The 26194-nt window shown below is 37.7% G+C and overlaps 2 protein-coding genes across 2 annotated transcripts; one reads left to right on the top strand and one right to left on the bottom strand.

The window, feature by feature from the left end:
* Positions 1-940: 940 nt before the first annotated feature.
* Positions 941-14730, bottom strand: LOC134665270 (NCK-interacting protein with SH3 domain). Its single transcript, XM_063522171.1, has 10 exons — positions 14552-14730; positions 14272-14456; positions 13778-14072; positions 12786-12997; positions 11552-11785; positions 10550-10672; positions 8762-8945; positions 8004-8225; positions 7085-7257; positions 941-6491 (listed from the first exon to the last, which is right to left on the bottom strand). Exons 1-10 carry the CDS (start codon positions 14574-14576, stop codon positions 6300-6302), a joined length of 1845 nt encoding a protein of 614 aa, XP_063378241.1. The 5' UTR covers positions 14577-14730; the 3' UTR covers positions 941-6299.
* A 5693-nt stretch (positions 14731-20423) lies between these two features.
* LOC134665589 (uncharacterized) lies at positions 20424-21361 on the top strand. The gene has a single exon (XM_063522556.1). The coding sequence runs from the start codon at positions 20474-20476 to the stop codon at positions 21263-21265; it is 792 nt and encodes a 263-aa protein (XP_063378626.1). The 5' UTR covers positions 20424-20473; the 3' UTR covers positions 21266-21361.
* The last annotated feature ends 4833 nt before the right edge of the window (positions 21362-26194 follow it).

Raw genomic sequence — 26194 nt, 5'->3', positions numbered from 1 at the left:
TCATAACGTATCATAATCAGGTCAATTGTTTAAAATTGGACTTTTATATTAAGCAATAAAGCTCAATGTTCTAATCTTGTACGGGCTGAAATACGAGGATCTCACAGTTACATTCTACTTCTCACAGTTACTTCAGTTCTAACTTTATATCACTCAAATATAATTCAATAAAGCTACATCTTGATGAAATCGCTAATAAACGTAAACTCTATAGTCCGTTTTTTTTAGCATTAGAAAGAACTTCGCAGAAGTAAGCGTGTGGTTCCAAACCCAGCACTTTTAGCGGCAATAATTTGATGTAAATTATATGTATTGACCATGTTACATTAGATAATTCAATAATTATTAACAATTAAAGAGCCTGATAAAAACTGCACGCTTGCTTCTGTGGAGTTCTTTCTAATGCTAAAAAAAACGAACTATAGTACTGGTGAATATAACTCAAAATATCATGACCAAATATATTTAGATGCGAGGTTTGCAAGGTAACTTTACAATTTCTATTCGAATTTTAAACAATTAACGCTACAAATTTAAGCTCATTGGCCAGCAATTTCGGAACTAAAGTTTTTCAATAGAAAGGAGGATGGGTCAATTATACATAACGCTGCAGACAATTTGAACTAGTCATTGAGTTTTCACTTCTGTCGGCACTCCCGGAGTGCAACCCGTTGTTTTTTCTTGTGTAATGATTTGTCGTGATTATTTTTGGAGATGCATCTTTTCAAAACGAACCACAAACGAAAATAGTTAAATAAAACTTATAATTTAAATTGCCATCGAACACAACAACAGTCGATGTTATATGTAGATCATCATCAAGAAACGCGGTTAAGCTTGACTGCTGTGCAATTTCTAAAACCCTTTCGTTTGTTACCCTGACTTGCCATGAAATTCCTAAGATCTTACTAAGGCAACGCATGTAAAAAGAGTTTATAGGTTAGTAACAAATGGTGTCGAGAAATTGCCTTGGTACTTGATATGAAGTGTACGAGTGACCGAAACTAACTTAGCGATGATGGTAGCTTGCAAAAATAGATCTTGGTCACAGAAAATTTATAATTTTTGCCCACATTTGATTCTGTCAGCTTCACAAACATAATTTCATTATTTTAGCAGCCACGCCGTAAATTAACCTTATAAATACACTAAAATATATATATCGTCACTACTTTGAAAAAATCTCGTATCTCGCACTGCTACTCAAAGTTAAAACGAAGTAACTCTGTATGCATACCATACATAGTTACCACATTTTTATTTTTATTGACAGAACAAGATACGAGTTTTTTTCAAAGTAGTCACGATATATACTTTCTACTAAAATTTGGCTTCAAACTTGAGCACCTTATAAAAATCATTATAATGAATCGATTTTGTTTTAATGAATTGGAAAGACAAGAAAATTAAATAGGTACGTTTTACCGATTAACATACGCAATAAAAAGCGATATTTTAGAATTACTTATCACTAATAGAAATACTCGACAACCATTAACTGGTACTTAAATAAAGACTTAAATGCTTTGTAGTGATATCGAATTTCGCGTCTGAAAAATCTGTGTAAAAGAAAAATCTAAAGGCGTCCCTCTTTACGCTATTGATTAACACTTTACAATCACCTCACAATGTTGAAAAGCTTGTACAGCTTGAGAAGATTACAAATAACAGGGACCCGTCCACCCCTTTCCAGAAAACAGCCTTTGACTGGCTTAGTCGTTTCTCGAATAGCTCCAATGATTTGCTATCCCTTTGAATTGATAACCCGTTCATTTTGCTTAGCACTAGGAAGGGGTTACCCTTTCAGAGCTACCGCCGCAAATGTAAGGGTATCCCCTTCCTAATTCAAAAAATTGTGACATCTGTGCTGTCAACGCGCTAGACACCCAGTCCTTCTATTTTCATGAAGAGAAAGTTGAAAATGTCATAAGCGTTATACGGGATACCCCTTCAAGGAGTTAGCACCTAGGAACCCGACACTCGAAAAGAGCTTACCCGTATTACCAAGCGCTGTAAAAGCCGAATGAAAGGGTTTTAGAGAGCAATGGCTTTGGCAAGCAAAGCCTTACGAAATACCCCTTCCAAACCCCTCGAACGGGATATCAGACCGGTCTCTGGAAAATAATCAAAGTCTGAAGTTCTACAATACAAGAAGGGCATGGGAACTGAGAAAATATTTAATCAGTTGTGTGCAATAAAGTTGCTGCAATAATCCAGTTGTGTGCAATAATCCTAATTAAAAATCTGGTGTAAGTAGTTGTAACATAAAAATGTATATTATGTATAATAAAATGTATTACTGTCACATATTTAAAAAAAAAAAAGTTGCTACTTACCCATTTATCATGCCTTATCAGTAAAATGTTAAATACTTCTAGCTAACTAGAAAATCGACTTCATACTAGTATCATGATAATTAAAGACGGGTAGAGGAACTGTTAACAATAGTGAGTCTGCTAATAGTGCTTTTACATCTATTTAATTATAGCTGCTATAGAAAACAATATCTTAGCTGTAGCTGCTTTTACTTCGACTCAATCTCTTACAAATTAGGTTTAGTGTTAATAAATGAGAATTAATAGTTTTCTAGTCAAGAATTTACTGTAGGTATATTTGTTTTTTTGTTATATTATCAATATACAGTGGAATCCGCTTATAATGACATCGAAGGGAACTGACAAACACGTCATACTAAGCGGATGTCATATAAATGATATAAAGCATAATTGTACAACTTCTTATTTTTGTTATGTTTTCCAAATTAATCTCAAATTCCTTTGTGAGAGATGAGTTTTATTAAATTTGTAACAAATATCAACTTGTCACTGAGAATCAAAACTAAAATACCTTACACGCCACGAACGCACCAAACGTCCTCGCAGGGAAAGACGTGGTGACGGCCACGAAAACCAGCGAAGGTGTCAGTATAACCGGATATAATTTCATGGAGATAGGATTTTTAGGTCATAGTAAACGGTTTGTCACTATAAGCGAAGTCATCTTATCCGAATTTGTCACAAAGAGTTTTATATAAAAACCAAACGTCGCACAGTAATTACGTCATAGTAAGCGGTTGGTCAGTATAAGCGGAGTCATAATAAACGGATTCTACTGTAAGTGCAAATTTTAACTTTTAGAATTAAGACGAAACAGGAGCTGAGTTTTAAATATTTTAGGTAAATATACCCGTCTCGCTAACGGAAGCGGCACCTAAAAGTAGTGCGATAAGGACAAGGCGAAAAATCCTGCGTAAAAATCTCAAAAATCGAGGTTTCGTACTCCTCTGTTTCCTCCTCCAAAACTTAACCAATCGTAACCAAATTTGTAAATCTAAATGATTATGAAATTATCTGTGTCGGACCGTTTTGCTTTTTTGGCTGATTGATATCAGTTTTGAATGCCACGCCTCTCATTGCGGCATAGTCAATTAGGCCATTTTGGCCATTTTTGAAGGGCTCTAGCGCCTTAAAAAACAAAAATATCAAAAAAAGCAAAACGGTCCGACACAGATATTGACAATATTAATCTGTGTTGAAAAAATCATTGCTCTAGCTTCAAAAACCACGGAGGAAAACGAGGAGTACGTTTGTATGGAGAAATGACCACTCCTGTTGGCTCTTAAGGAAACATTTTACATGTAAGCTAGAAAGCTGCTGTGTGTTCTATATTTATATTATATCGTATGAGTCGTGTATAAGTACCTAAATGAACAATGACTAGCAAAAATATTGCTTCTTTTCTTTATGTTAAGTACATCATTTTACATAAAATAAATGTGTTAAATATAATATGGCATCACATGGAAATATACATACGAATGGGTTCATTTCTGAAACTATGATCTTTTACGGATATTTTATACCTAAACACAGCAGGAAAAAATCAATTTCATAAATAAACCCGAACATTTGTCGTTTCCTCACTATAATAATCTATTCGTTTTAAAACAATCATAAGATATGATAATCGCCTATTGCGACAATTAATGAATTTACAGAATATATGTTTTATAATAACGCTTTGATTTTCTACTTGCCCTTACTTAAAATTTTCATTTGCCTGATATAACTTTAAAATAAACTGGGAACTATTTTATGCATATACCATAAGATATACACGGTGTAACATGAGGAAACCGAATAATTTTAACCACGCATTTCTGAGGTCAAAAGAAGTAAAAAATGTAATATGAGTTTAGGTCAATTTCGCCAAAAAAAAATTTTTTTTGTTTCGTTTTTTTTTTAATTTTTTTAATGTATTTGTACATAAATAATAAATGTTATTAGTAAACTTGTCACTTAAAATTGATTTTTACATTTTTTTTTCGTAGAACCTACTTTTTGCAAAGTGCTACTTGTCACTTTTTGACATCTATCAATAAGGATATTTAGACTATGTCCCTTAAGCAGCAACATCACCATCAAAAAGGCCTTTTACACCGTGTAACAATAAAATCTTATTTTTTTTTAAATTAATAATATCTCTGAAACTAGGCGAATATCAAAAAAGTTTATAGGACATTTTTGTCTCTAAATATGATCAGGAATACGCTGTTAAAATTATTCGGTTTACTCATGTTACACCGTGTATAACAAGTTAATTTAGCGAAATTTGAACAATTAATACAACCATTACGTACGATCATTAAAGCAAATAATTGCTAAGCCATCTTAGGATCAATAAAATAACTGTAAGTATTTACTGAATTCTCTAAGTCTTACTAACGTTATGCTTAACATTAAATAATATAAAAATACTTAGGCCGGTAGTGTTACGGTGTTTCTGGTTGAGCTACCGGTGCGACTTTTTGTGGTTGGACAGTTTTAAAGCATTTCCTTAATTGACATACCAATATTGTACATAATAACGATGACACGAAAAACAACTCTTTGGTGACAGTATGGCTTTCCGATTGAAGGGCATTAATTACCTCTGATGTTCCAAAAACACAGATATCTTTAACAAATAGTTATTTAAGAACGATTCAGAATGTATATATAAATTTAGATAGTTATTTAGTTTTAATAATTTAACTGAAAGAACTGATCAGTATAATTATACTGTTTGTATTGTCACAAATAAATAATTTTTTTATTAAAGTATTTTCCATAGTAATATCATAATATTTACGTATCTATTACATTTTGTTCACTTTATTTAGACACCAGCAAATCACACATACACGCACACGCACATTTATAACATCATTAGACATAAATTTTGAAATATAACATGGTTAAATTAACTTTTTATTTGTATAGACACTTTTCATACCAATAAATACTGAAATAGAGTTTTTCGTATTCTATTTTAATCCAATTTAACTGTAATTAATTCGTAACAGTTATTTAAAGGTAATAACAATTTTTATCTACTCTCCACATGCATAGTATTTTTAAAACATAAAGTAAAACTCAGATAAGAGTACGTAATAGTATAGTGAACGTTTTATGAGTATCTAAGGATATAGGTACTTATAAATAATATGGATTATTGTATTGTTAACCAGTTACGTACATAATCAGGAATTTTGTCTATTCATTCAGCTAACAGACATCTACCATTGTCGTGCGCAGCATGCCTTCTTTTATAGTCCAGAAAGAATGGTTTTTTAAATTGAAATAATATGGATTATTGTTAACCAGTTACGTACATAATCAGGAATTTTGTCTATTCATTCAGCTAACAGACATCTACCATTGTCGTGCGCACCATGCCTTCTTTTATAGCCCAGAAGGAATGGTTATGTTTTTAGACCCCATTCTGACATGTTACCCTTTGCTTTTAATTAGACTAAAAATATCTTACATATCATATAGAAAAAAAGTTTTAGTGCGCTCGAGTATAGAGGAGATTACAATCAAAAGTGCAGTTACTTCCCTCGTTTTAAATTGGCAAAAGTAACGCCATTATTTTCTATCTAGCTCTAGCGACTCCTTATTAAGTTTCTAATGTTCAATGCATCGGGAATGTATTGGCTATTCTAGAAGATAAAGAAGCAGATACCATTCACGTCCGTCTTAACATTTTGAACGCCAAACGGCGCATTCATTTGCCGTGCCACTGACGCCACGGGGGTAAATTTTTTTGTGGTGGTGTGGTGTTTTCCAGTAGATTTTCATAAAAAAAACGATCGACGTCAAATGCAGTCTTTGGCGTCGTGGTCACGATTTTGCGTTGACGTCAATTGCCATGTAGCGTTCAAAAGGTTAAAAGCGTATTGGAACACTTTAGGCCTGTCTCCGCGACCCTGCAGTAACCGTTCAAGGTACGTTCAATACCAGTAGTTGATACTAACCTTAGGCCTTGAAGTATTGGGGGAACTCGTTGGATATGGCCCTGACGAGGGCCTGGTCGTCCCGGCTGGAGTCTCCTTCCTCGCAGAAGATGCGGGCGAAGCAGCGGAGAAGATCGTCCCGTCGGTGGAGGTGAGAACCGTAGTCGGTGTTGCGGATGATGCCTTGGAGGATCTTTAGGTATTCTTGACGACGCTGAATAGAAATATGAGTAGCAACTGGATGTTTAGTCAAAAAGCATATAAATTTCTGAGAAATAAAAGCAAATGTATTTATCGTTGGAACTGTTTAATACAAATCTCTCTTTCTTAAACTACACAAAAAACGTGGCCCAACTGTACGGGGCGAAGGCAGGCTGGAATCGAACCAGCGTCCTCAACGACGCGGCGACTTGAATTTCGTTGATAAAGAAGTATACCGCTTAAAAAAACGATTATCTCATTAGATAGAACTTAATCTTTATTGTAGAAGCGCATCATAGTCATAGTCTTTCATTCTCCAAAACAGTTAGGTCAACTTGTTGCATGGAATTTTTGAGGCGTTTCAAAAGGGTTTTAAATAGGTACAATCAGTTACCGTTTCTCCTGGCAACATATTGACCACAATCTCTCGATAATATCGGTGGTTACTTTGACGTGGTTGGTTTGGTGTAATGTGTTCAGCGGTTAACTTGCTCGAGAACAGAATACAGAACAAAACCGATAAATACACACGACGAAATAAATACAGAACCGATTAACTCTTTTAACTGTAGGTGGTAGCCTTTAGGCTTATATTGAAATAGTTACCGTTTCTCCCGGTGACAAGTCAGCTAGCTGCCTCACGATGATATCGATGGCCACTTTGACGTCGTTGGTGTAGAAGTGTTCAGCGGTCTTCTTGCGCGAGAACAGGTCGGTAACCAGCTTCAGTACCGAGTGCGCTGGGGCGGGCTCATGGTCGAAGATGTGAACGGGGTCGTCTGGATACAGGCATTATTAATAAATCTCCTACTTATTTATTTTTGAAAAAGATTAACCCCCTTATTCATAAACGTTTACTAAAGTTGACAAGCCAATAATAATCGTTTGTCCCTTTCCGGGATATTGGTATGATGGAAAGGGAGAAACGATTATTATCGGCTTGTTAACTTTAGTAAACGTTTATGAATAAGGAGGTAACTCTTTGTTGGAAATTTTAAAAAGGAAGGCATTGAACCTCTTGTCACCTTACATTTCAAAATCAATAATCCATAACTCAGGAACAATTTTCTGTGTACAAACAAGTAAATGCCCTCACCAGGATAACCCGGGGCCTCTTGGTTTGTAGCCTTTGTAGGTAGGTTCACTACCGATTAAGTTATGAGGCCGTCAACTTGCACCTAAAGCCAGTACATAAACCCTGTTTATAAATTGTTTATACGATAACGGTTTCACTCACTTGAATTTTTAGTCGCTATTGGCGACATGTTTCGGGCCCGTCACACAATAATCAATCAATAATCAATAATAATAATATCTGTGCTGTTGGCTTCGGCCCCACGCATGCCTCCCAAAGGTCCGGGACCCCATGGTCCCGAGATATGGAAAGACATACAAATAATAATAATAATCGTCAATATGTCTCACGAAAGTTTAATATCGAACCCTGTTTATGTATTTACCCAAAAATAGTATGAGCCCTCAGATTTTTTTAAAACTTTTTAAATCATTACATGTACAAGCATACCTTCACGGTTAAGCAGCAGCAGCACCTTCTCACAGAAAGTCTTGGCATTATCCCTATTCTCCAGCGCATTGAGCAGCAGATTATCCACCGGAGTATCGAACTGTAGATTATAGGCCAGGAGCAGAGTAAGAAACAAATCCGGTATTTGTTCGTCCACGTCTGTCTCTGGCGGATTCTCGATCAGCTCTAGGAGGAATTCGGCGAATTCTACACCGAGTATTTCTGTAAATAGAGAAAAAAATTGCTGTAATTTTAGAAATTTAAAGACTTGTCGTCCTATTCTTTCGAGACGGTCGTCAAAGACGCGTTGGCCAGAAACCGGTGGAGGCAGATCATCTGATCCAGATGCAACACTGATATTGATCACGATCTTCAGACATGAGGCACCGTCCCGAGAGAGAGAAAGAGAGAGTAAATGGAGAAATATGTTGCGTGAAATCACAGTGGAATTTCGATAAACCAAAATATTATCTATATATGTAGCAGAGATCTAAACGCCTACAAAAATTCAAACACTTGCAAAGTTGGCCGTTACTGAACTGTTAATATAAGGTAGACGTCGGACACGTCATCACCAAACTTAAATGGAGCTGGGAGGGACATGTTGCCAGGCAGAGTGATGGCAGGTGGACCAAAATGTTAACGGAATGGTGGCCGTTTTCAGACGAAAGGAGTCCGTTGGCTAGTTGGGTGGCATACTCGAAGAGAAGCCTGTGCTCAGCAGTGGCAGTGGTGGTGGTGGTATGATGATGATTTACCGAAGTGTGTGACGGGCAGCTTGTCGGCCATGGACAGCACCATGGAGAGCAGCAGCGCGGAGTGCGACAGGCGGCTGACGGCGCGCGGGTTGTCGCGCATGTCGCGCGCGATCTCTGGTGGCAGCTGCGACAGCGCCAGCGTGGCTAATGCGGTACGCTCCAGGCCGCACATCACGCCGAACGCCTAAAAAGAAATAGGTACCTGTACATTCATATAAACACAGATGCTGATGAACTATAATACTTTCACCTGTACATGGAGGTGCAAAATTGCTGCCACTATCTTAATTTTGGAAAAGCCTGTCATATATTAACAGTTTTGAATGATTCACGGTTAGTTTCACTAGACTTAGGGTCGGTTGCACCATGCCGTCTGTCACCGTTAAAGCGTTCTCTGCTGTGTGCCGTTGATCAGTCTGTTAACTGTGGTTGGTGCAACTGGCCCTTAAGAGTTCGAAAACAATACAAAAGGTAATCACGTTCCATATCCCGGTCGATATAAGTCTAGTGTCATATATTTTTGACAGTTCTATGAATTTAATCTTTATTGCACAATACAAGATAGTACACATGGCGGACTTAAAGCCATTCTCTACCAGTCAACCAACGGGCTTAACCCAAAATATTAAGTAGGTGCAGCGTCTTTAACAATTCAAATTGCATGTGACTATAATCAAGAACAAGTTCATTAAACACGACGCGACAACAAGACTCGAAAAGGGATTTCTAAGCACTTGTTACTGTTTTATATTGGATGACAATCGCTTCACTCGATGATAAAGGAAGATAAAAAAAGGGTCGACAGGGTTGAAGATAACTGACTTGCCCTTTACTTCAAATAAGTGCGTCAGAAAACTTGATAAGTGCGATGTGAGACAGATATTTATGGAATGAACCGCCGTCTATTTACAGTACTGTGTATTATTAATAATATGTACCTAGTTACTTTTATGTCAGTTAATGAATATAGCTGAAAATTTACTTGTAAGGGTAGTTTAAGGTTAACTCTATAGTCTATCTAAACTTGTGTCCACTAAGAAAGTAGTTTCTGTAAAACTGTAATGTAATGTTTTTTCACCACACCAGCTCGGAAAGGCTTACTTAGCACTTCAAAAACTGATAGCAAATTTGCATTTTATTCACATGTGAGGCAAAGTAATCAAATGCAAATTTTGAGTTGTTTTCTTACGTTTGCTGGTAAAATTTACTTTTAAATGATGATTTGGGATGATAAATATTTAATAACATTCATTTGGATTTGTTTTGGTTTGATTTTGTTTGATATTTTACATTTAATATTTGCTTCGGGTTGGTGTGGTGAAAAATGATGTGTTTCACTCGGGGGCAAATTTTGTTTAACCCTCGTGCTTTGAAACCCTCGCGACGCTCAAGACTCCATTTTTCGAACCACTCGCTACGCTCGTGGTTCAATTTTGGAATCTTTCGCTTGCTCGGGTATCAATATTAGCACGAGCGGTGAAACAACAACTTTGCCCCCTTGTAAAACAAATAACTATTATTTCACTAACAAACAATGTACTTTTAGTTCATAATTTTCCCCTATTATTCCAACTGTCACTCATGATATACAAATGCATACTTGGTCTCCCACGGTACAGGCCTAGCCTAGTGCGGGGACCCCTGGAAATTCGGCTCTATTTAACCCATGCTATGCACCCACCCGAAGTCACAACAATCTATATATAGTACCTACTGCCTGTTTTGTGTGCAATTAACTTATTTTTATCTTTTTATCTTTATTTTTAGCTAGTGTTAATACTTAAGTACCTGCAGCAGGAGTTGTCTGAGCGGCCATCGCGTCTCCATCTGGTAGTACTGCACCAGAGTAGTCACGTAAACGTATTTGTGGCTGCTCAGCACGTGTTGCGATATATTCACATCCGCGTTAGACTGAAACAAACAATATTAACATTAAGTTTTGACTTTATAACATTGACAATGTTTAACAGATCATTTTTAGAGGAGTGTAATTCGGATATACATATTTGCGAAAGTTATGGCGATAGACGAAAGACAGTAAATAAATAAATAAATAAATATTATAGGACATTCTTACGCAGATTGACTGAGTCCCACAGTAAGCTCAAGAAGGCTTGTGTTGTGGGTACTCAGACAACGATATATATAATATACAAATACTTAAATACATAGAAAACACCCATGACTCAGGTACAAATATCTGTATCATCATACAAATAAATGCCCTTACTGGGATTCGAACCCAGGACCATCGGCTTCGCAGGCAGGGTCACTACCCACTAGGCCAGACCGGTCGTCCAATTCCACTAGGCCAGACCGGTCGCACAGTAATTTCAAAAGATCGTGTGCGTCGTCGTGCAGTCCCCAGTCGCGCTGCTGCGCGTCGTTGGCCGCCTTCGACAGCGCGTTCAGCGCCGTCAGCACGCGCAGGGCGTCCGGCGCCGTGTCCAATATAGAAATACCAACCATAACGGATATCAACTCGAATAGCTGCGTCTGTATATCGTGTGCGTCATCGTGCAGCGCCCAGCCGCGCTGCTGCGCGTCGTTGGCCGCCTTCGACAGCGCGTTGAGCGCCGTCAGCATGCGCAGCGCGTCCGGCGTCGCGTCTAGTATAGAAATACCAACCATAACGGATATCAACTCGAGTAGCTGCGTCTGTATATCGTGTGCGTCGTCGTGCAGCGCCCAGCCGCGCTGCTGCGCGTCGTTGACCGCCTTCGACAGCGCGTTGAGCGCCGTCAACATGCGCAGCGCGTCCTGCGCTGCGTTCAGTATAGAAATACCAACCATAACGGATATCAACTCGAGTAGCTGTGTCTGTATATCGTGCGCGTCGTCGTGCAGCGCCCAGCCGCGCTGCTGCGCGTCGTTGGCCGCCTTCGACAGCGCGTTGAGCGCAGTCAGCATACGCAGTGCGTCCGGCGCCGCGTCCATGGCGTTACGGGGGCATGTTATGTTGCTGTTCGCTTCTCGGAGAAGCGCGTCGATGATTGAACGCGCAGCGCCACCTGGTAGGAACTCCTGGAAATAATCATAATAAATAACTGCAACATGAGGTGCTTCAATGTCATTCTATTCAGTTGTATTACCTAGCTATATTTTGTAACACTGGTTATAATACCAAATATTTACACTTTTGACTGCCAAAGACGTCAACTGACCCGTGCGGCTACATCTACCTTCTGCATTTCGAACAGGTTCACGATGACGCACACGATAGGCATGGCGTTCAAAGCGTTAGAGTTCAATAGAAATTGCGAATAATGTAAACAAATCAATTACCTTCATTAATTCATAATCTCGCACATTTTATTATTCCTATATGTAGCGTTCCATTCCTAAAAGGTTCTTATGCTCCATGTCCATAAGGACTCTTCTCTGATGGACAGCCACATATTCTATCTATTGACTACATGCAACATTCATAAAGTCAGGTCAGGCTGATTGTAATGAACTTTGATAAGAGATAGTGCGGTGTCAATGACCCTAAGTCTGCTACTTGATTGATTAGTTTTGTAAACCGATACTCTCAACTACAATATGGAGCATATAAAGTACCATCGCGCTCAGCAATTCTTGCGTCATTTAGGGTCCTAGCTAAATTGGTTGTTCAATACTTACGCTATAGAACTTCCGATTTAGCAAGAACCCTAAATGGCATAACACTCCTGTGTGGTGACTGTACTTGCTCAAGTAAATTTAAAATATAATCTAAAATTTACTTCTATGGATGAATATGGATTGTTGTATTATAAAATGGTGTAGGATGCAACTCATTAATGCTGATCAAGGTGTAGGCATAAGTGACCTTGCACTCTTTGTCAATGCCTCATAATGCAGTTGTTTATTGTAGTCTATGATGTAAAATAATATCATAACTGGATGGTGTTTAGCAAAAATGAGTCATACCACATCCACTTTGCAATAAAATGTCAACTTTAAGCGTAAATTTTTTGAGTTGACATCTTATTGAAAAATGAATGTGGGTTGACACATTATTGCTTATCACCATCCAACTTACCCTCAAGGATATAAGGACAGTCTCCACAGCCACCTTAGACATCTCATGACTGAGCTGCGTCTCCTTACGGACTGACTGCACTATGTCATAGATGGCATTAGGTTTGATGCTCTCACTGCTGTCCTGACTGTCATCTTGGTTGTCTGTATCTGAGGATAACTGGATTGAGGAGGTTTTGGTAATGCCAAATTTCTTGCTATTATCATCATTATCTGTAATAAAAAAAATTTCATAGTGTAATTTTTTTTTGACTGACTTGACAGTGACAATGCTTACATATCACATAGTCGCACAAAATTGACACAGCACTTGGAATGAAAACTTAGCGTGGTTGGACTCTAATAATGTTATGTCAAATGATTTGACTCAATTCCAATAAGTTATGAAATGCATTATTACCGCCTTATACAAATATTGCACTAGTGTGACAGACCATGTGATATTAAAGTATGTATATGTAAAAATAACTTTTTGTAGAAGGTGCTGTATACTTATGTTTGGAGACATGTGAGCAACAGGAATCAGCTAGGATTCCTTTATTAGGTGTTGAAATACTTTTCTAATATTTTAATGTAAATTACAGGAACTTGGAATCAAGTACAACGTAGGTATTGTTTGTGTCAAGAAAATCTGGGACAATCTTTTTGATATATTAAAATAATAATATAAAAAATATTATTATTTTTAACCTTTTGAACGCCACAGACGGCAATTGACGTCAACGCAAAATCGTGACAACGACACGAAACGGCATTTGACGTCGATCGTTTTTTGATGAAAACCTACTGAAAAACACTTCACTTTTAGGTTGGCATTATTTATTCACAAAACTAAATTTTATGGCGTCAGTGGCACGGCAAATGGATGCGCCGTTTGGCGTTCATAAGGTTAAGCACTTTTTCATACTTTATACATTTTATTTATCTCTCTTTTTCATAATTGTGATTACAATTTATATCAATGACAACAATTACAACTAATAGATTACTCACCAATCACAGATTTAGGTGAAGAACTATCTCTTTCCTCACTAATATATTGCTGAGACACAACGGGCCTCAAGTCAAAAGACGGAGAGACACCATTAGGAGGTGTAGCATCATCCAGGCGTGGCGGAGGCTTGGGCGCTTGAGCTTTCTTGTTCTGCGGCCTTGTTAATATCTGCAGCTGCTTCTTCTTTTCACTCAACCTAGCTAACAACTCCTGCTTCTGCCCCGACATGGCGTTATCCTCATTCAAAGACTTAATGCAACTACTAAGGAACGCAAGAAAGAACTCTGGCTCCACCTAAAAGTGAACACACACTGAATTACTGTCTAATTGTACTCTAATAGCCGGGTCAACACAGAGTAGTGCAATGCGGTGATGAGGTAATGCGTCCGAGGCAGGTTTACACTGGCCGTTTAGAGCGTGAGGAAATTGCCTCGCGCGTATGCTCGCTGTGTGAACCCGGCTAATAACAAAACATAATAGGAACGGGCCAGACCTTGACTGTAGCGACGTAATTGGAGGGCACGAAGCCGACTTGACCTTTTCTATTAACGACATGCCACCAGTTCCTCTGCTTCACGTTTTGTTGTTGCAGATAGAAAAATTCGCCCTCCGTAAAGCTCAAGGTTTTCGCCAACGTCGCTTCGAAGTCATACAACGCTTGGAGCATCTCATTGTCCTCTATAAACCATTTTTAATTATGTATTTCTCAAATTACTGTAATCCACACCCAGCAGGATAGATAATCCGAAATATAAACAAAATAAAAATCTTACCGAAGCCGTTTTGGCTGTCACCCATTCTGATAATATTTTTATTCCTGTAATAGTAAATTTGTACTGAGTTTTCAGTATGCGAGTGAGATTTCTGGCATTATTTTTATTTGTAAATTTAAATAATGCAACTCGCAAGAACTATCAACAAATCAATTTCATTCGCGATTTGACAGTTACTGGGCTGCCAGGACAATTTAAAATAAAATAGAAACCATAGATATAATAATATACAGAGACACCTTCCAAGCGAGCTGGGACCACTTTTGTTTAGTGTACGATTAACAATGTGGCCCACCTTGCTGTAGCCATGTCAATAAAGTCATATCGATAAACTATCGACATTTCTTGCAATTTTAATTTTACTTCAAAGGCTTAACGATACCTAAAATGAACAAAAACGCTTTTATTCTTTATTGTGGTTATCAGATCGCAATTTTATAGTCACGCCCCAGCAGGTAACCAAGGGAAAGTTTAGATATTTAATTAAAATACATAAATACCTACTATAATAGGTGTTCCGCATTAATTGAATTATTTTATTATATTATAATATATTCATTATCCATTAGCATTTCAATTATGTTTATGTTTAACGAAGATATTGAAGCTTCAATTAATCGCTATTGCGTTCGGCTGTGTAGCGTTTATCGATATATAACATGATTAAAATCGACTTTTCACATCCCTAAAAGAGCACACATATACGTTTTTAGGCACACATACACAACCTGGGTCTACCTAAAAAGGGGACACCTGGATTTGAAGTCCATCTTGTCAACAGTATGGTTGTCCTTTTTTGACAAACGGCATTTTTAAAAGAGCAAGGAGAGAGAAATGATACTAGTTGCTGCGCCGTCAAAGAGAACAGCTGAGACAGCGTTGGGGCCTTGATAGAAACTACAATTCCATTCAAAAATTTACAATAAATAAGCAATTAAGTATAAAAGTCCAAAGTATTTCAATTCAAAATAATAAATTTATATTTTCAACAAGTCAAGATTTTTTTTGTAAAATAAATAATTATTATCTTCATAAGAATTACGTAATGTTGCTGTAGTAAAAAAATACGTTTCGATTCGATTCGATTCGATAGTTCTGTGTTTACTACAATCGTATCATTTCAAACCTTATTTTATAGATGGTCAAGCAAATCTTGTCAGTAGAAAAAGGCGCGAAATTCAAATTTTATGAGACGATATCCCTTAGCGCCTACATTTTTCAAATTTGCCGCCTTTTTCTATTGACAAGATCTACTTGACCAACTATATTTAATGTTTTTATAGCAGTTTAAAACTAAGGCATCTCATTATAATAAGCTTTGTTATTGTATGATTACAAATAACATTATTTAAATATGTAAACGGGTATACAGGACAGCGACCTTGGTCCGGTCATTATGTCTTTCTCGCTTTCACTTACCTATAGCTGCACCCCTAGCCCTAGCGGATGCACGGCGGACCACCTTCAACTCGATTGGACAGGCCTCAGACTGGACCAAGGGTGGTATCCGGTACGCTTGTCTGTTACAGCTGTTATAATTTACCTGTAAAAAATTGCATTGGCAACATTATAAGAATACAAAAACCGGACAAGTGCGAGTCGGACTCGCGCACGAAGGGTTCCGTACCATAATGTAAAAAAAAAAAACAAAAAAAAGCAAAAAAAACGGTCACCCATCCAAGTACTGACCCCTCCCGACGTTGCTTAACTTTGGTCAAAAATCACGTTTGTTGTATGGGAGCCCCATTTAAATCTTTATTTTATTCTGTTTTTAGTATTTGTTGTTATAGCGGCAACATAAATACATCATCTGTGAAAATTTCAACTGTCTAGCTATCACGGTTCGTGAGATACAGCCTGGTGACAGACGGACGGACGAACAGCGAAGTCTTAGTAATAGGGTCCCGTTTTACCCTTTGGGTACGGACCCTAAAAAGACAAAACGAAAGTTTCAAAAGTATTTAAAAAGTTTTTCTTTTAAATAAAAAAATATTGAAAAAATGTGACAATTTCTGGGAATTTCAAGATTTGGCGCGGCAGATGTTTGCAGTTTGCACTCGGTGAATCAATTTTGTTACTTTCGTCATTTAGTTTTAGATAAATACTTACCTACTTTATTATTGTTTAAATGTTCGGAGGTTCCGTTTTTTCCTTTTGCGGTACGGAACCCTAATAAGGTACCTAGGTACTAGGTACCCAAATTACTAATTCCACGCAGAAGTCGCGGACAAAATCTAGTACAAAATTTCATTTAACAAGAATATAGCATACCTACACTGATAAGTATATAATAAGTAATGCCATAAGTAATGCTCTAACAAGAAATAGTAGTTTATGTGACTGCTACATAATGAAAGGCATTAAAATACGAGTGTGGGTTTATGAAACGAATGAAATGAGTTTCATAATAGTATCACCAGTGGCCTATTTTATAAAGCTACAAGTTACAATTTACAAGCGGAAGTCTCGTTCTAACACATAGGGTTAGAAAGAGACTTCGGCTTGTAAATTGTAAGTTGTAGCTTTATAAAATGGGCCACAGGAAGTTACATATTAATCGGGAGCGAACTGTCACTTTTTTTGTCATACTAAATTGAACCTTATCACCGAGCCAGAAAGTTGTTCGTACCAGACTAGAGAAAACGGTCCACATGAGATAGAAAAACCAGAGCCCCGTGTCTCACTCGCACATGTTGCCAATGTAAAAAAGATACCATTGTGGCAGTATTTATATCAATATACTACTGAAAGTAATTACCTTCATATACTATTTTAGTGCTATATTCCGATTACAGTTCTGATATCTTTTAAATAATTTGTTAATCATTATGATGTCAATATTATTAACTGATTAAACCAAGCATGTGCATAACAAAAAAACATTAAATTGAATATGGTAGAAATTGTAGTAACTTTGGATATTAATTGGTATCTCCAACTTGATGACATATTTTTCGTGTACACACACACACACACACACACACGTGTACAATCAAGAAAACATTGTCAAACTCATTAGGGTGACTATGATATCGGTGCGATTTGGATCGGTCTTACAGAATTGTTATTCTTATTACGTACTTAATGTAAAAATAAGTTTACCTAAATAGTAACTAATAAATAAATAAAGATATACTTATTTCGGCATGTTTAATTATTCGATTCATGTAATGAGAGCTATATAATTGCCAAAAATTAAATCCAAAGTCCTTAGACATTACAGACTCATATTTATCCTTACTTACATAATATTTAATACTGAAACGTTAATTCTAACTATTTATATATATGTAATCGATTCTATATAGGTTGGACACACATTTCCGTCAGTATACAAAGGCGGAAAATTTGAAAATTTTGTTGCAATCACAGATCTACGATGACGCTTACGCTTAAAGAATAGCTTAAGTATGCAAAAGGGAAGTCATCACGTATATGAACACACCATGAGTATGATATTGATAGTGATAGGTATTTTGTTAAGCATAAATAGTGTAAGATGCCGGTTTACATAGTTAAATGTAAGTTTTTATTTCGTTGTGTGCTAATATTTTATTATTTTAGTCAATACATAAATTGTTACGCCACGCTACGCTAGGGCTTGACAAAATGACTGGTATCGATAACTAGTCGGTTTAGTATTAATATAAAGTAATTTGCGATACAAGTGTTGAAAGTAGGAATCAAATTCATAACGAGTGGTGATAAATTAAAACACGACCGAAGGCAGTGTTTATAATCGACACGATTTGCGATTTACCTAGTTACGTAGTACAACGTTTTACCCCATCCTGGATATCTGTCTCACTCTCTCTTATAGCTGTGTTTTTGATGTACGTACGGCGGACCACACAATCGACCATGATCGCGATTCAATACGCCCATCCCATCTGTAACAGCTTTTATAACGACTAAAAGTTGTTATAACGACTAAATTAAGTAAGGTTGTGTGAAGCGTTTTACAGGAGAGAAAAAAACTATATCCATCTCTTTTCTGGGACAATTATACTAGCATAGGGAAAATACAGTATGATTCTCTCTGATTATGTACGAATGAGAAAAGATCCTGGCCAAACTATACATTCCATCTTATGCTAATATCCCACATACATATGACTTATGGTCACCCTAATTAGAAAGAGATGGAGGGCTCAGGTTTGATGTCTCATGTGGACACACTTTTTGGCCAGTGTACACTATCCCGTTTACTCTCTACGTCCGTGAGTATCACACGAGTGTTTTAATGCCTAATTATGTACAGTTACATACACTGCTTTATCTACACACATATTATAAACTTTCTATGATATATCCACTAACTTCATATTACAGCCGACTTTGCTCTCTGGCGGAACTCGCGGATATGAGATGGCGTCTCCTAAATAGCTTTATCGCACTTAACTATCTTTACACGAAACTTTTGTTATAGTTCCTTTTAAAACAACAAAACAAATTATTTTTTACTTATAAACTAATTAAAAGACGTCAAATGGCGGCAAATTAAACCTTTTTTCACGCACGTCACGCATCCGTAGTTTTTTTTTAATTCAGAGACAAACTAGAGTCGGGGTCGATTACCATATCGTCCGATACCAACTTACATGCGAGATTTGTCAATATTGTATGCAATTATCATTTGATTTCGAATAAAACGTCATCTCGACTGATATTAGAATAGGGGTCAAATCAAATTGCTTTTTTTCAGAGATGTTCGAAATTTGAAATGCATTACCAAATCGATTTTGATATAGTAATGAAGCTATTACCACATTTTCACAGATAAGAAATTTGCTGTAACAAAACAGTTTATCGTAATGTGGGCCATTATTTACGAATTTTGAAGGCATCATAGACAGTTTATGATATGTGTGTAGATAAAAGCTGTAACATTATAGATATAAGATATAAGTTGGTATAAGTAATAACCTACCTACATATTTTTACGTTTTTCCTGTTACAAGGAAGAACGTTTCTTTTATTGCCTACCAGGAATGCGTTTCATCAGGGTATGTCCCGCTACCATACTTTTAATGTTTGTGGTAAGTAAAACAAATAGCTATATCAATACCTACCTGCTTAAGTGCTTAGCTAATGGAAATTAGACAAGGAAAAACTACAGACGTAGTTTATTGCTCTATTTACTTACTCCGTTATGCCGTCAGGGTGTCGGTAAAATATTGTTTTTCTTATTTACCTACCCTAGCAAACAATATAAGTCCAGTTAAACACGAATATATAAACATAATCGATTAACATTTTGTCTATGAATGATAAGGACCCTGACCGAACTTTAAGTAAGTCATCTTTTTTTTACGATAATGTTTTATTTTGTGATCTATACAGCACAACTGAGGTTTAAACCTTATGATTTTTGACCACCACACACATATGAAAGGTTAATAAAATGGTCACGGTCTGTTCGAATTCACACAGGTATCATGTTGTTTTCTATACAAAATCAGTCCCAAACATGGAAATTCCCGGGTCACGTAGTATACGGTAGGTATTATAATCTCACTCTCGGGAGCATTCCTACACCCAGTAGCTTAACAACGTTGAAGTCACGGCAGCGGCTAGTATGTAATTAAAGATATAATATCATTGTCACTTTTAATTTATTTTATGAAATTTAATTTGACAAGAATCTGCTCATCGGACAACATCGGATTGTTACATAGTCCCGACTATCTCTAAGAAGTATGCGTCATACTCTGTCTACAAATAAATCGAGAGAGCGTGACGGTGACGGTCACGTAGGTCATGCGATATTGTTTTATGATATGATATATTAAACAAACTAATAAACTTCAGGCCGTCCCCTTTCGGGAAGAACCTGTGTTTCCTCAAACAGCACTATAAGTAGTGAACACCGGACTACATTAATTAGTTTAAGTTTAACATTTGTGTTGTACGCAACTCAACATGTTGAAAGTATCTCTCTTGCTCGGAGTCATTCTGGTGGTATTTGTGGCTGAGTCAACCTGCCAGCGGTTTATTCAGCCAACATATAGACCGCCGAGACAACGAAAACCTATCATACGTCGGGTCCGGGAAGTGGGTGAACTAACACCAATAGCGTTAGATAATGTTCCATACCTATCATTAGACGAAGTGGAGTTACTGGAAAGGACTGTGAGGAGCTTAGACTCAGCCAGTGCGAAACGCGGAGGTGGCAGCCATTCGACATCATCAGGAAGCCGTGATACCGGAGCCACGCATCCGGGATATAACCGTAGAAACACACGGAGCCTCGACTCACCCAGTGCCAAGCTAAGCAGACGTAACACACGAGAAATCAGGCTGCCCGGTCATCTCAATCCTCTCAGGCCGAAGCCTTTGTATCCGCGACCAAGTGTTCCAGCACCAGTACCTCGCATTCCCATATATGCCAGAACTGCTCGTGATATTCAAATCCCTGGAATAAGGAAGCCAACGCACCGTGACGTAATAATTCCCAACTGGAATCCCAATGTCAAAACGAATCCTTGGGATCGTATCGGTGGGAAAGGACGACATGGAAGGAGCATAGACATTACAGAGGTTATTGATGATATCGAAATTGTAGACTTCCCGCATGAAAGATTTGCTAGAGACATTCAAGTTAATGGTCTGCCAAGGAAGCCTACGCATCGCGATGTGATAATTCCGAACTGGAACCCTCATGCTCGCACCAAGCCGTGGCAGTCGCTTGGAGGGGCTGGACGTGGTCATTGATACTAGGAAGTGCTCATTAAATCTAATATATATATATATATATGTATACAAAAGGTTAGGTAAATAAAAATTAATACAATCATGACATGATACTTCCTTCTAGCTACTTTTCTTTTTTCCCTGCGTTCATAGCGCCACTGGAGTAAATAAGTAGTAGGCCTTATAACGACTAAGTATTATTACATTTTGAATTCTTTATACATATACAATTATACACCCAAATATCATAAACACGTAAAAAAAAGCAAATTACGATCAGCATAAAAATAAACTCTTATGCTACAACAAATTTCTTGTAAAAATGCTATTATTGTAATTAGCATTTTACTTTGATAACCTGGGATCTGTCTACTTTACTTTTGTAATTAACTCATACCTAACGGGAAATGACATTTTAACACTGAAGTTTGCATAAGATAAGATAATTCATCTTGACTTGGAATTGTAAACAATATCGTGGTATTTTATTTCGTTCAGTCTAAAACGATTCTTGTCAGTTTAAACTTATGAATAATTCAAGAAAACTTCAGAACAGGATCATTTAATATTGTTAGAGTGAAACCGGGGTGAATGCAATAGTAGAAGAGCCGGCCGCAAATTTTCTAACCGACTTGATACCACGATGAAATACACAATGGGAAACCATAAAAGTGATGCTAAGTCCGAATTCGATAGTCTGCCACGGCGGAACTTGCCGAAAGTACGAAAAAGAAGGCCACTTCCGGTGCGAAAAAAGGGGGCTGATTTAACCCATCTGATACCGAAATAATAATTATGGCAGCAGTTAGAAATTTACATGTAGACACATAAAAGCGAAGTCTGCCAGTATTTTTTTAGCCGGAAGTGCTTGGCAGACGCTCTCAAAGGTGGCCAACGGGACCCCTAATTTAACCCATCTGATACCACCATGAAACTAATTCCAGTCGGTAGGTATGAACCCTCATGTCAGGAATATATAAGTCTGCCAAGGCTATTCCTGCCGAAACACCTTGGCAGACGAGATTATGTAAGCAAGGTCGGCATCGGTTACCCTACACTAACCCATCTGATACCACCATGAAACCAATTCCAGTCAGTAGGTACGAACCCCCATTTTAGGAATATATAAGTCTGCCAAGGTTTTTCCTGCCGAAACACCTTGGCAGACGAGATTATAAGCAAGATGACCATCGGTTACCGTACACTAACCCATCTGATACCGCCATGAAACCAATTCCAGTCGGTAGGTATGAACCCTCATTTCAGGAATATATAAGTCTGCCAAGGCTTTTCCTGCCGTGACACCATGGCAGACGAGATTATGTAAGCAAGGTCGGCATCGGTTACCCTACACTAACCCATCTGATACCACCATGAAACCAATTCCAGTCGGTAGGTATGAACCCCCATTTTAGAAATATATAAGTCTGCCAAGGTTTTTCCTGCCGAAACACCTTGGCAGACGAGATTATAAGCAAGATGACCATCGGTTACCGTACACTAACCCATCTGATACCACCATGAAACCAATTCTAGTCGGTAGGTATGAACCCTCATTTCAGGAATTTATAAGTCTGCCAAGGCCTTTCCTGCCGAAACACCTTGACAGACGAGATTATGTAAGCAGCATCCGCATCCGAGGGATCCGTATTTTGGAATTATACACATTACGGACATTATTAATAGCTGTAGGCTTATTTATTACTTTATGATTATACATATTTGTATATTATTATGTTATTAATAAAATATATTTATAATTTATTAAACCTAAACTTAATACATTGGGAATTCATTACCTGCTTACGGCAGTAGTAGGGATTAGTGGGTGAGTTCTGGCTCACTGAGCCAGGCCAACAGTCCCTCCCCCTTTTTTCCCTTGTTGAGGCCCTGCAACCTTGCCTTGAACCCAAACTAATGTCATTGTAGCTCGAATCTAACCTAATCTATTTTTATTGCTTTTAAAATATTTCAATTATCTACTTTTGCAAAGTTAAATGTTGTAATCTCTTTTTCGCAAAATGGAATTTTAATGTGACTTTAATGTATGTGCAGTCTACTTAGTAATTGGGTTTAAAGATATAAAAACACACATTTTATTTCCTATCCTAAGTATCCTATCCTAAGTTTATTCAAATAATATTCTGAACATATATAGTAACATCATTACTTATTCTGTGTACAGTGGAGAAAACGAATGAAATCATGCAATTTGATTTTGCTATTTTTAAATAAAGAGTAACCAAACAGTATTTTCCAGTTGATGGTAATGATACCATCTCTTACAATTTCTCTTCATGAACATTTTATGATACCTAACCTTCCAGTTTTCGCCCGAATTAATCAAAAAATTCACCAACACCATTTACACCAACCAAATAGGAAACGGGTCCGTGTCCGATTTCGCGATCTCGAGTCCGGGTCCGCGTCCGGGTCCAGGTTCAGGTAGAAGTCGAATTCAAAATCTTGCTTGTTTTGCCAGTGGGGTAACTTGCTTAACAATCAATTAGAAAAAGACAAATCGTCGAGGAGTTCCGTTCTGATCACCACCAGCAATACCACTTCATCAAATGCCACTGTTCTTAATGTAAATCCTTGTTTGCCTGATGAAAATACAAGAGTCACTATACAATGCCATTCAGATTTGTAGAGTTCCCTCGATTCCTTATGGATCCCGTCATTAGAACTTGAGCTTGACGAAAATGTGACTTCAAAACCTAACGTGCTTAACAAACATAACGAAGAGGACAAATCCCCAAACATGAGCTATGCGTCGTTGAAGAGTTCCATTCTGATCATCATCAGCAGTTTCACTTCATCAAATGTCACAATTTTGAATGTAAAAGCTTGGTTTGTTTATAAAAACACCAGTATCACTATATGTTAGGGTGGTTCAAAAAACATTTTTTTTTCCTATGGGGCCCTTATTTAGTTTCGTAATTTATCTCAACTACAAGGGGGTGCTTCACCACGTTAAAATTTTGTGTTGTTTGAAACCCAAAAAATAGAGTATTTATTATTCAGAATTTTATTTAAATATATGGTTTCACACTATTTGCACATGTGATGTATAAGTTTTGAAGTAGAAAAACATTTTCTTTCAAAATAATATCTTTTAAATCACACTTTCAAATAATGTGAAAACTACTACTTACATAAAAATGTAAAAAATAAGTGAAAAAAGTGTTTGAGCACCCCCTTGTAGTTAAGATAAGATTACAAACTTGGTGTATTTTGTCAACATAATAAATGTAACAAAATAAGGGGGTGCCGCTTCTTCTAGCTAGAGTTTGAATTTTTCCCATACAAACGTGAACCACCCTACTACTATATGCAGCACAACGTCCGGAGTGGTGCAGGCTGGTGCATGACAAAGTGCGCGATTTCGAGAAGCAACGTAAAGTTGACCTCGACACTAAACGCGATGATCTGAAAGCGCGCCAGCCTGCTTCCATTCACTACCACTATGTGGCTGGTGTTCTCACGTGCCCTCAATGTGCGCGGAGGTTCACCTCCAAGATCGGCTATGTCAGCCATATTCGGGCGCACGAGCGCCGAGCTAACTAGGAGTCGAAGTGGTCGCCATGGTCGAAATCGGCCGGAAGGATCATCATCATCATTTCATTCACCTAGAAGATTTGAAGAGTGCCCTCGATTCCTCATAAATCTCACCATCAGAACTGGGTTTTGACAAAGACGGAACCAATCTGTATGTATATACTTACAAGTTACAACTCAACTAAAAAAAGAATTTTCAAAATCGATCCCGAAATGACGGGGATATCAAACATTAAATAAACCAAATTAATACCTGTTTTTTAGGGTTCCGTAGCCAAATGGCAAAAAACGGAACTCTTATAGATTCGTCATGTCTGTCTGTGCGTCTGTCCGTCCGTATGTCACAGCCACTTTTTTCCGAAACTATAAGAACTGTTGAAACTTGGTAAGTAGATGTATTCTGTGAAACGCATTAAGATTTTAACACAAAAATAGAAAAAAAAAACAATAAATTTTGGGGGTCCCCCATACTTAGAACTGAAACTTAAAATTTCTTTTTCATTAAACCCATACGTGTGGGGTATCTATGGATAGGTCTTCAAAACAACAATGATATTGAGGTTTGTAATATATTTTTTTTCTAAACTGAATAGTTTGCGCGAGAGACACTTCCAAAGTGGTAAATTGTGTGCACCCCCCCTCCCCCCTTCAACTTCTAAAATAAGAGAATGACAAAACTAAAAAATATATATGATGTACATTATCATGCAAACTTCCACCGAAAATTGGTTTGAACGAGATCTAGTAGGTAGTTTTTTTTAATCGTCATAAATCGTAAACCGCAATTTTGTTATGTTACTTGCTGCTACGGAACCCTTCATGGGCGAGTCCGACTCACACTTGGCCGCTTTTTGGGTTTGCTTTATTATTGAAGTGAAAACTTCTTTAGCGGCGCTGAGCACTTTTTAAGGTGGGGAAAAAATGATAAACTCGAGTCGAGACAGCGTAACGCGTAACACGCTGACGTCATGGGTGACGGACAATGTTCATCATCATCATCTCAGCCATAAGACGTCCGCTGCTGAACATAGGCCTCCCCCTTGGACCTCCATTCGTACCGGTTGGAAGCGACCCGCATCCAGCGTCTTCCGGCGGCCTTAACAAGGTCGTCCGTCCATCTTGTGGGTGGACGCCCTACGCTGCGCTTGCTAGTCCGTGGTCTCCACTCGAGCACTTTTCGACCCCATCGGCCATCTTCTCTGCGCGCAATGTGGCCTGCCCATTGCCACTTCAGCTTGCTAATCCGGTGGGCTATGTCGGTAACTTTAGTTCGTCTACGGATCTCCTCATTTCTGATTCGATCACGGAGAGAAACTCCGAGCATAGCCCTCTCCATAGCTCGTTGAGCGACTTTGAATTTTGAGATGAGGCCGATAGTGAAAAACTACGTTT

Source organism: Cydia fagiglandana, chromosome 6 (assembly GCF_963556715.1).
Source record: "Cydia fagiglandana chromosome 6, ilCydFagi1.1, whole genome shotgun sequence".
NCBI classification, from domain to species: domain Eukaryota; kingdom Metazoa; phylum Arthropoda; class Insecta; order Lepidoptera; family Tortricidae; genus Cydia; species Cydia fagiglandana.
This window is presented reverse-complemented; position numbering and strand designations above follow the sequence as displayed.

Coding starts and splice junctions, on each gene's coding strand:
- LOC134665270 (XM_063522171.1), bottom strand. CDS start 14,576: ATGGGTGACAGCCAAAACGGCTTCG. Junction 12,998..13,777: donor TTCACCTAAATCTGTGATTG/GTGAGTAATCTA, acceptor TTTTTATTACAG/ATAATGATGATAATAGCAAG. Junction 8,946..10,549: donor TCAGACAACTCCTGCTGCAG/GTACTTAAGTAT, acceptor ATTTCTTTTTAG/GCGTTCGGCGTGATGTGCGG.
- LOC134665589 (XM_063522556.1), top strand. CDS start 20,474: ATGTTGAAAGTATCTCTCTTGCTCGGAGTCATTCTGGTGGTATTTGTG.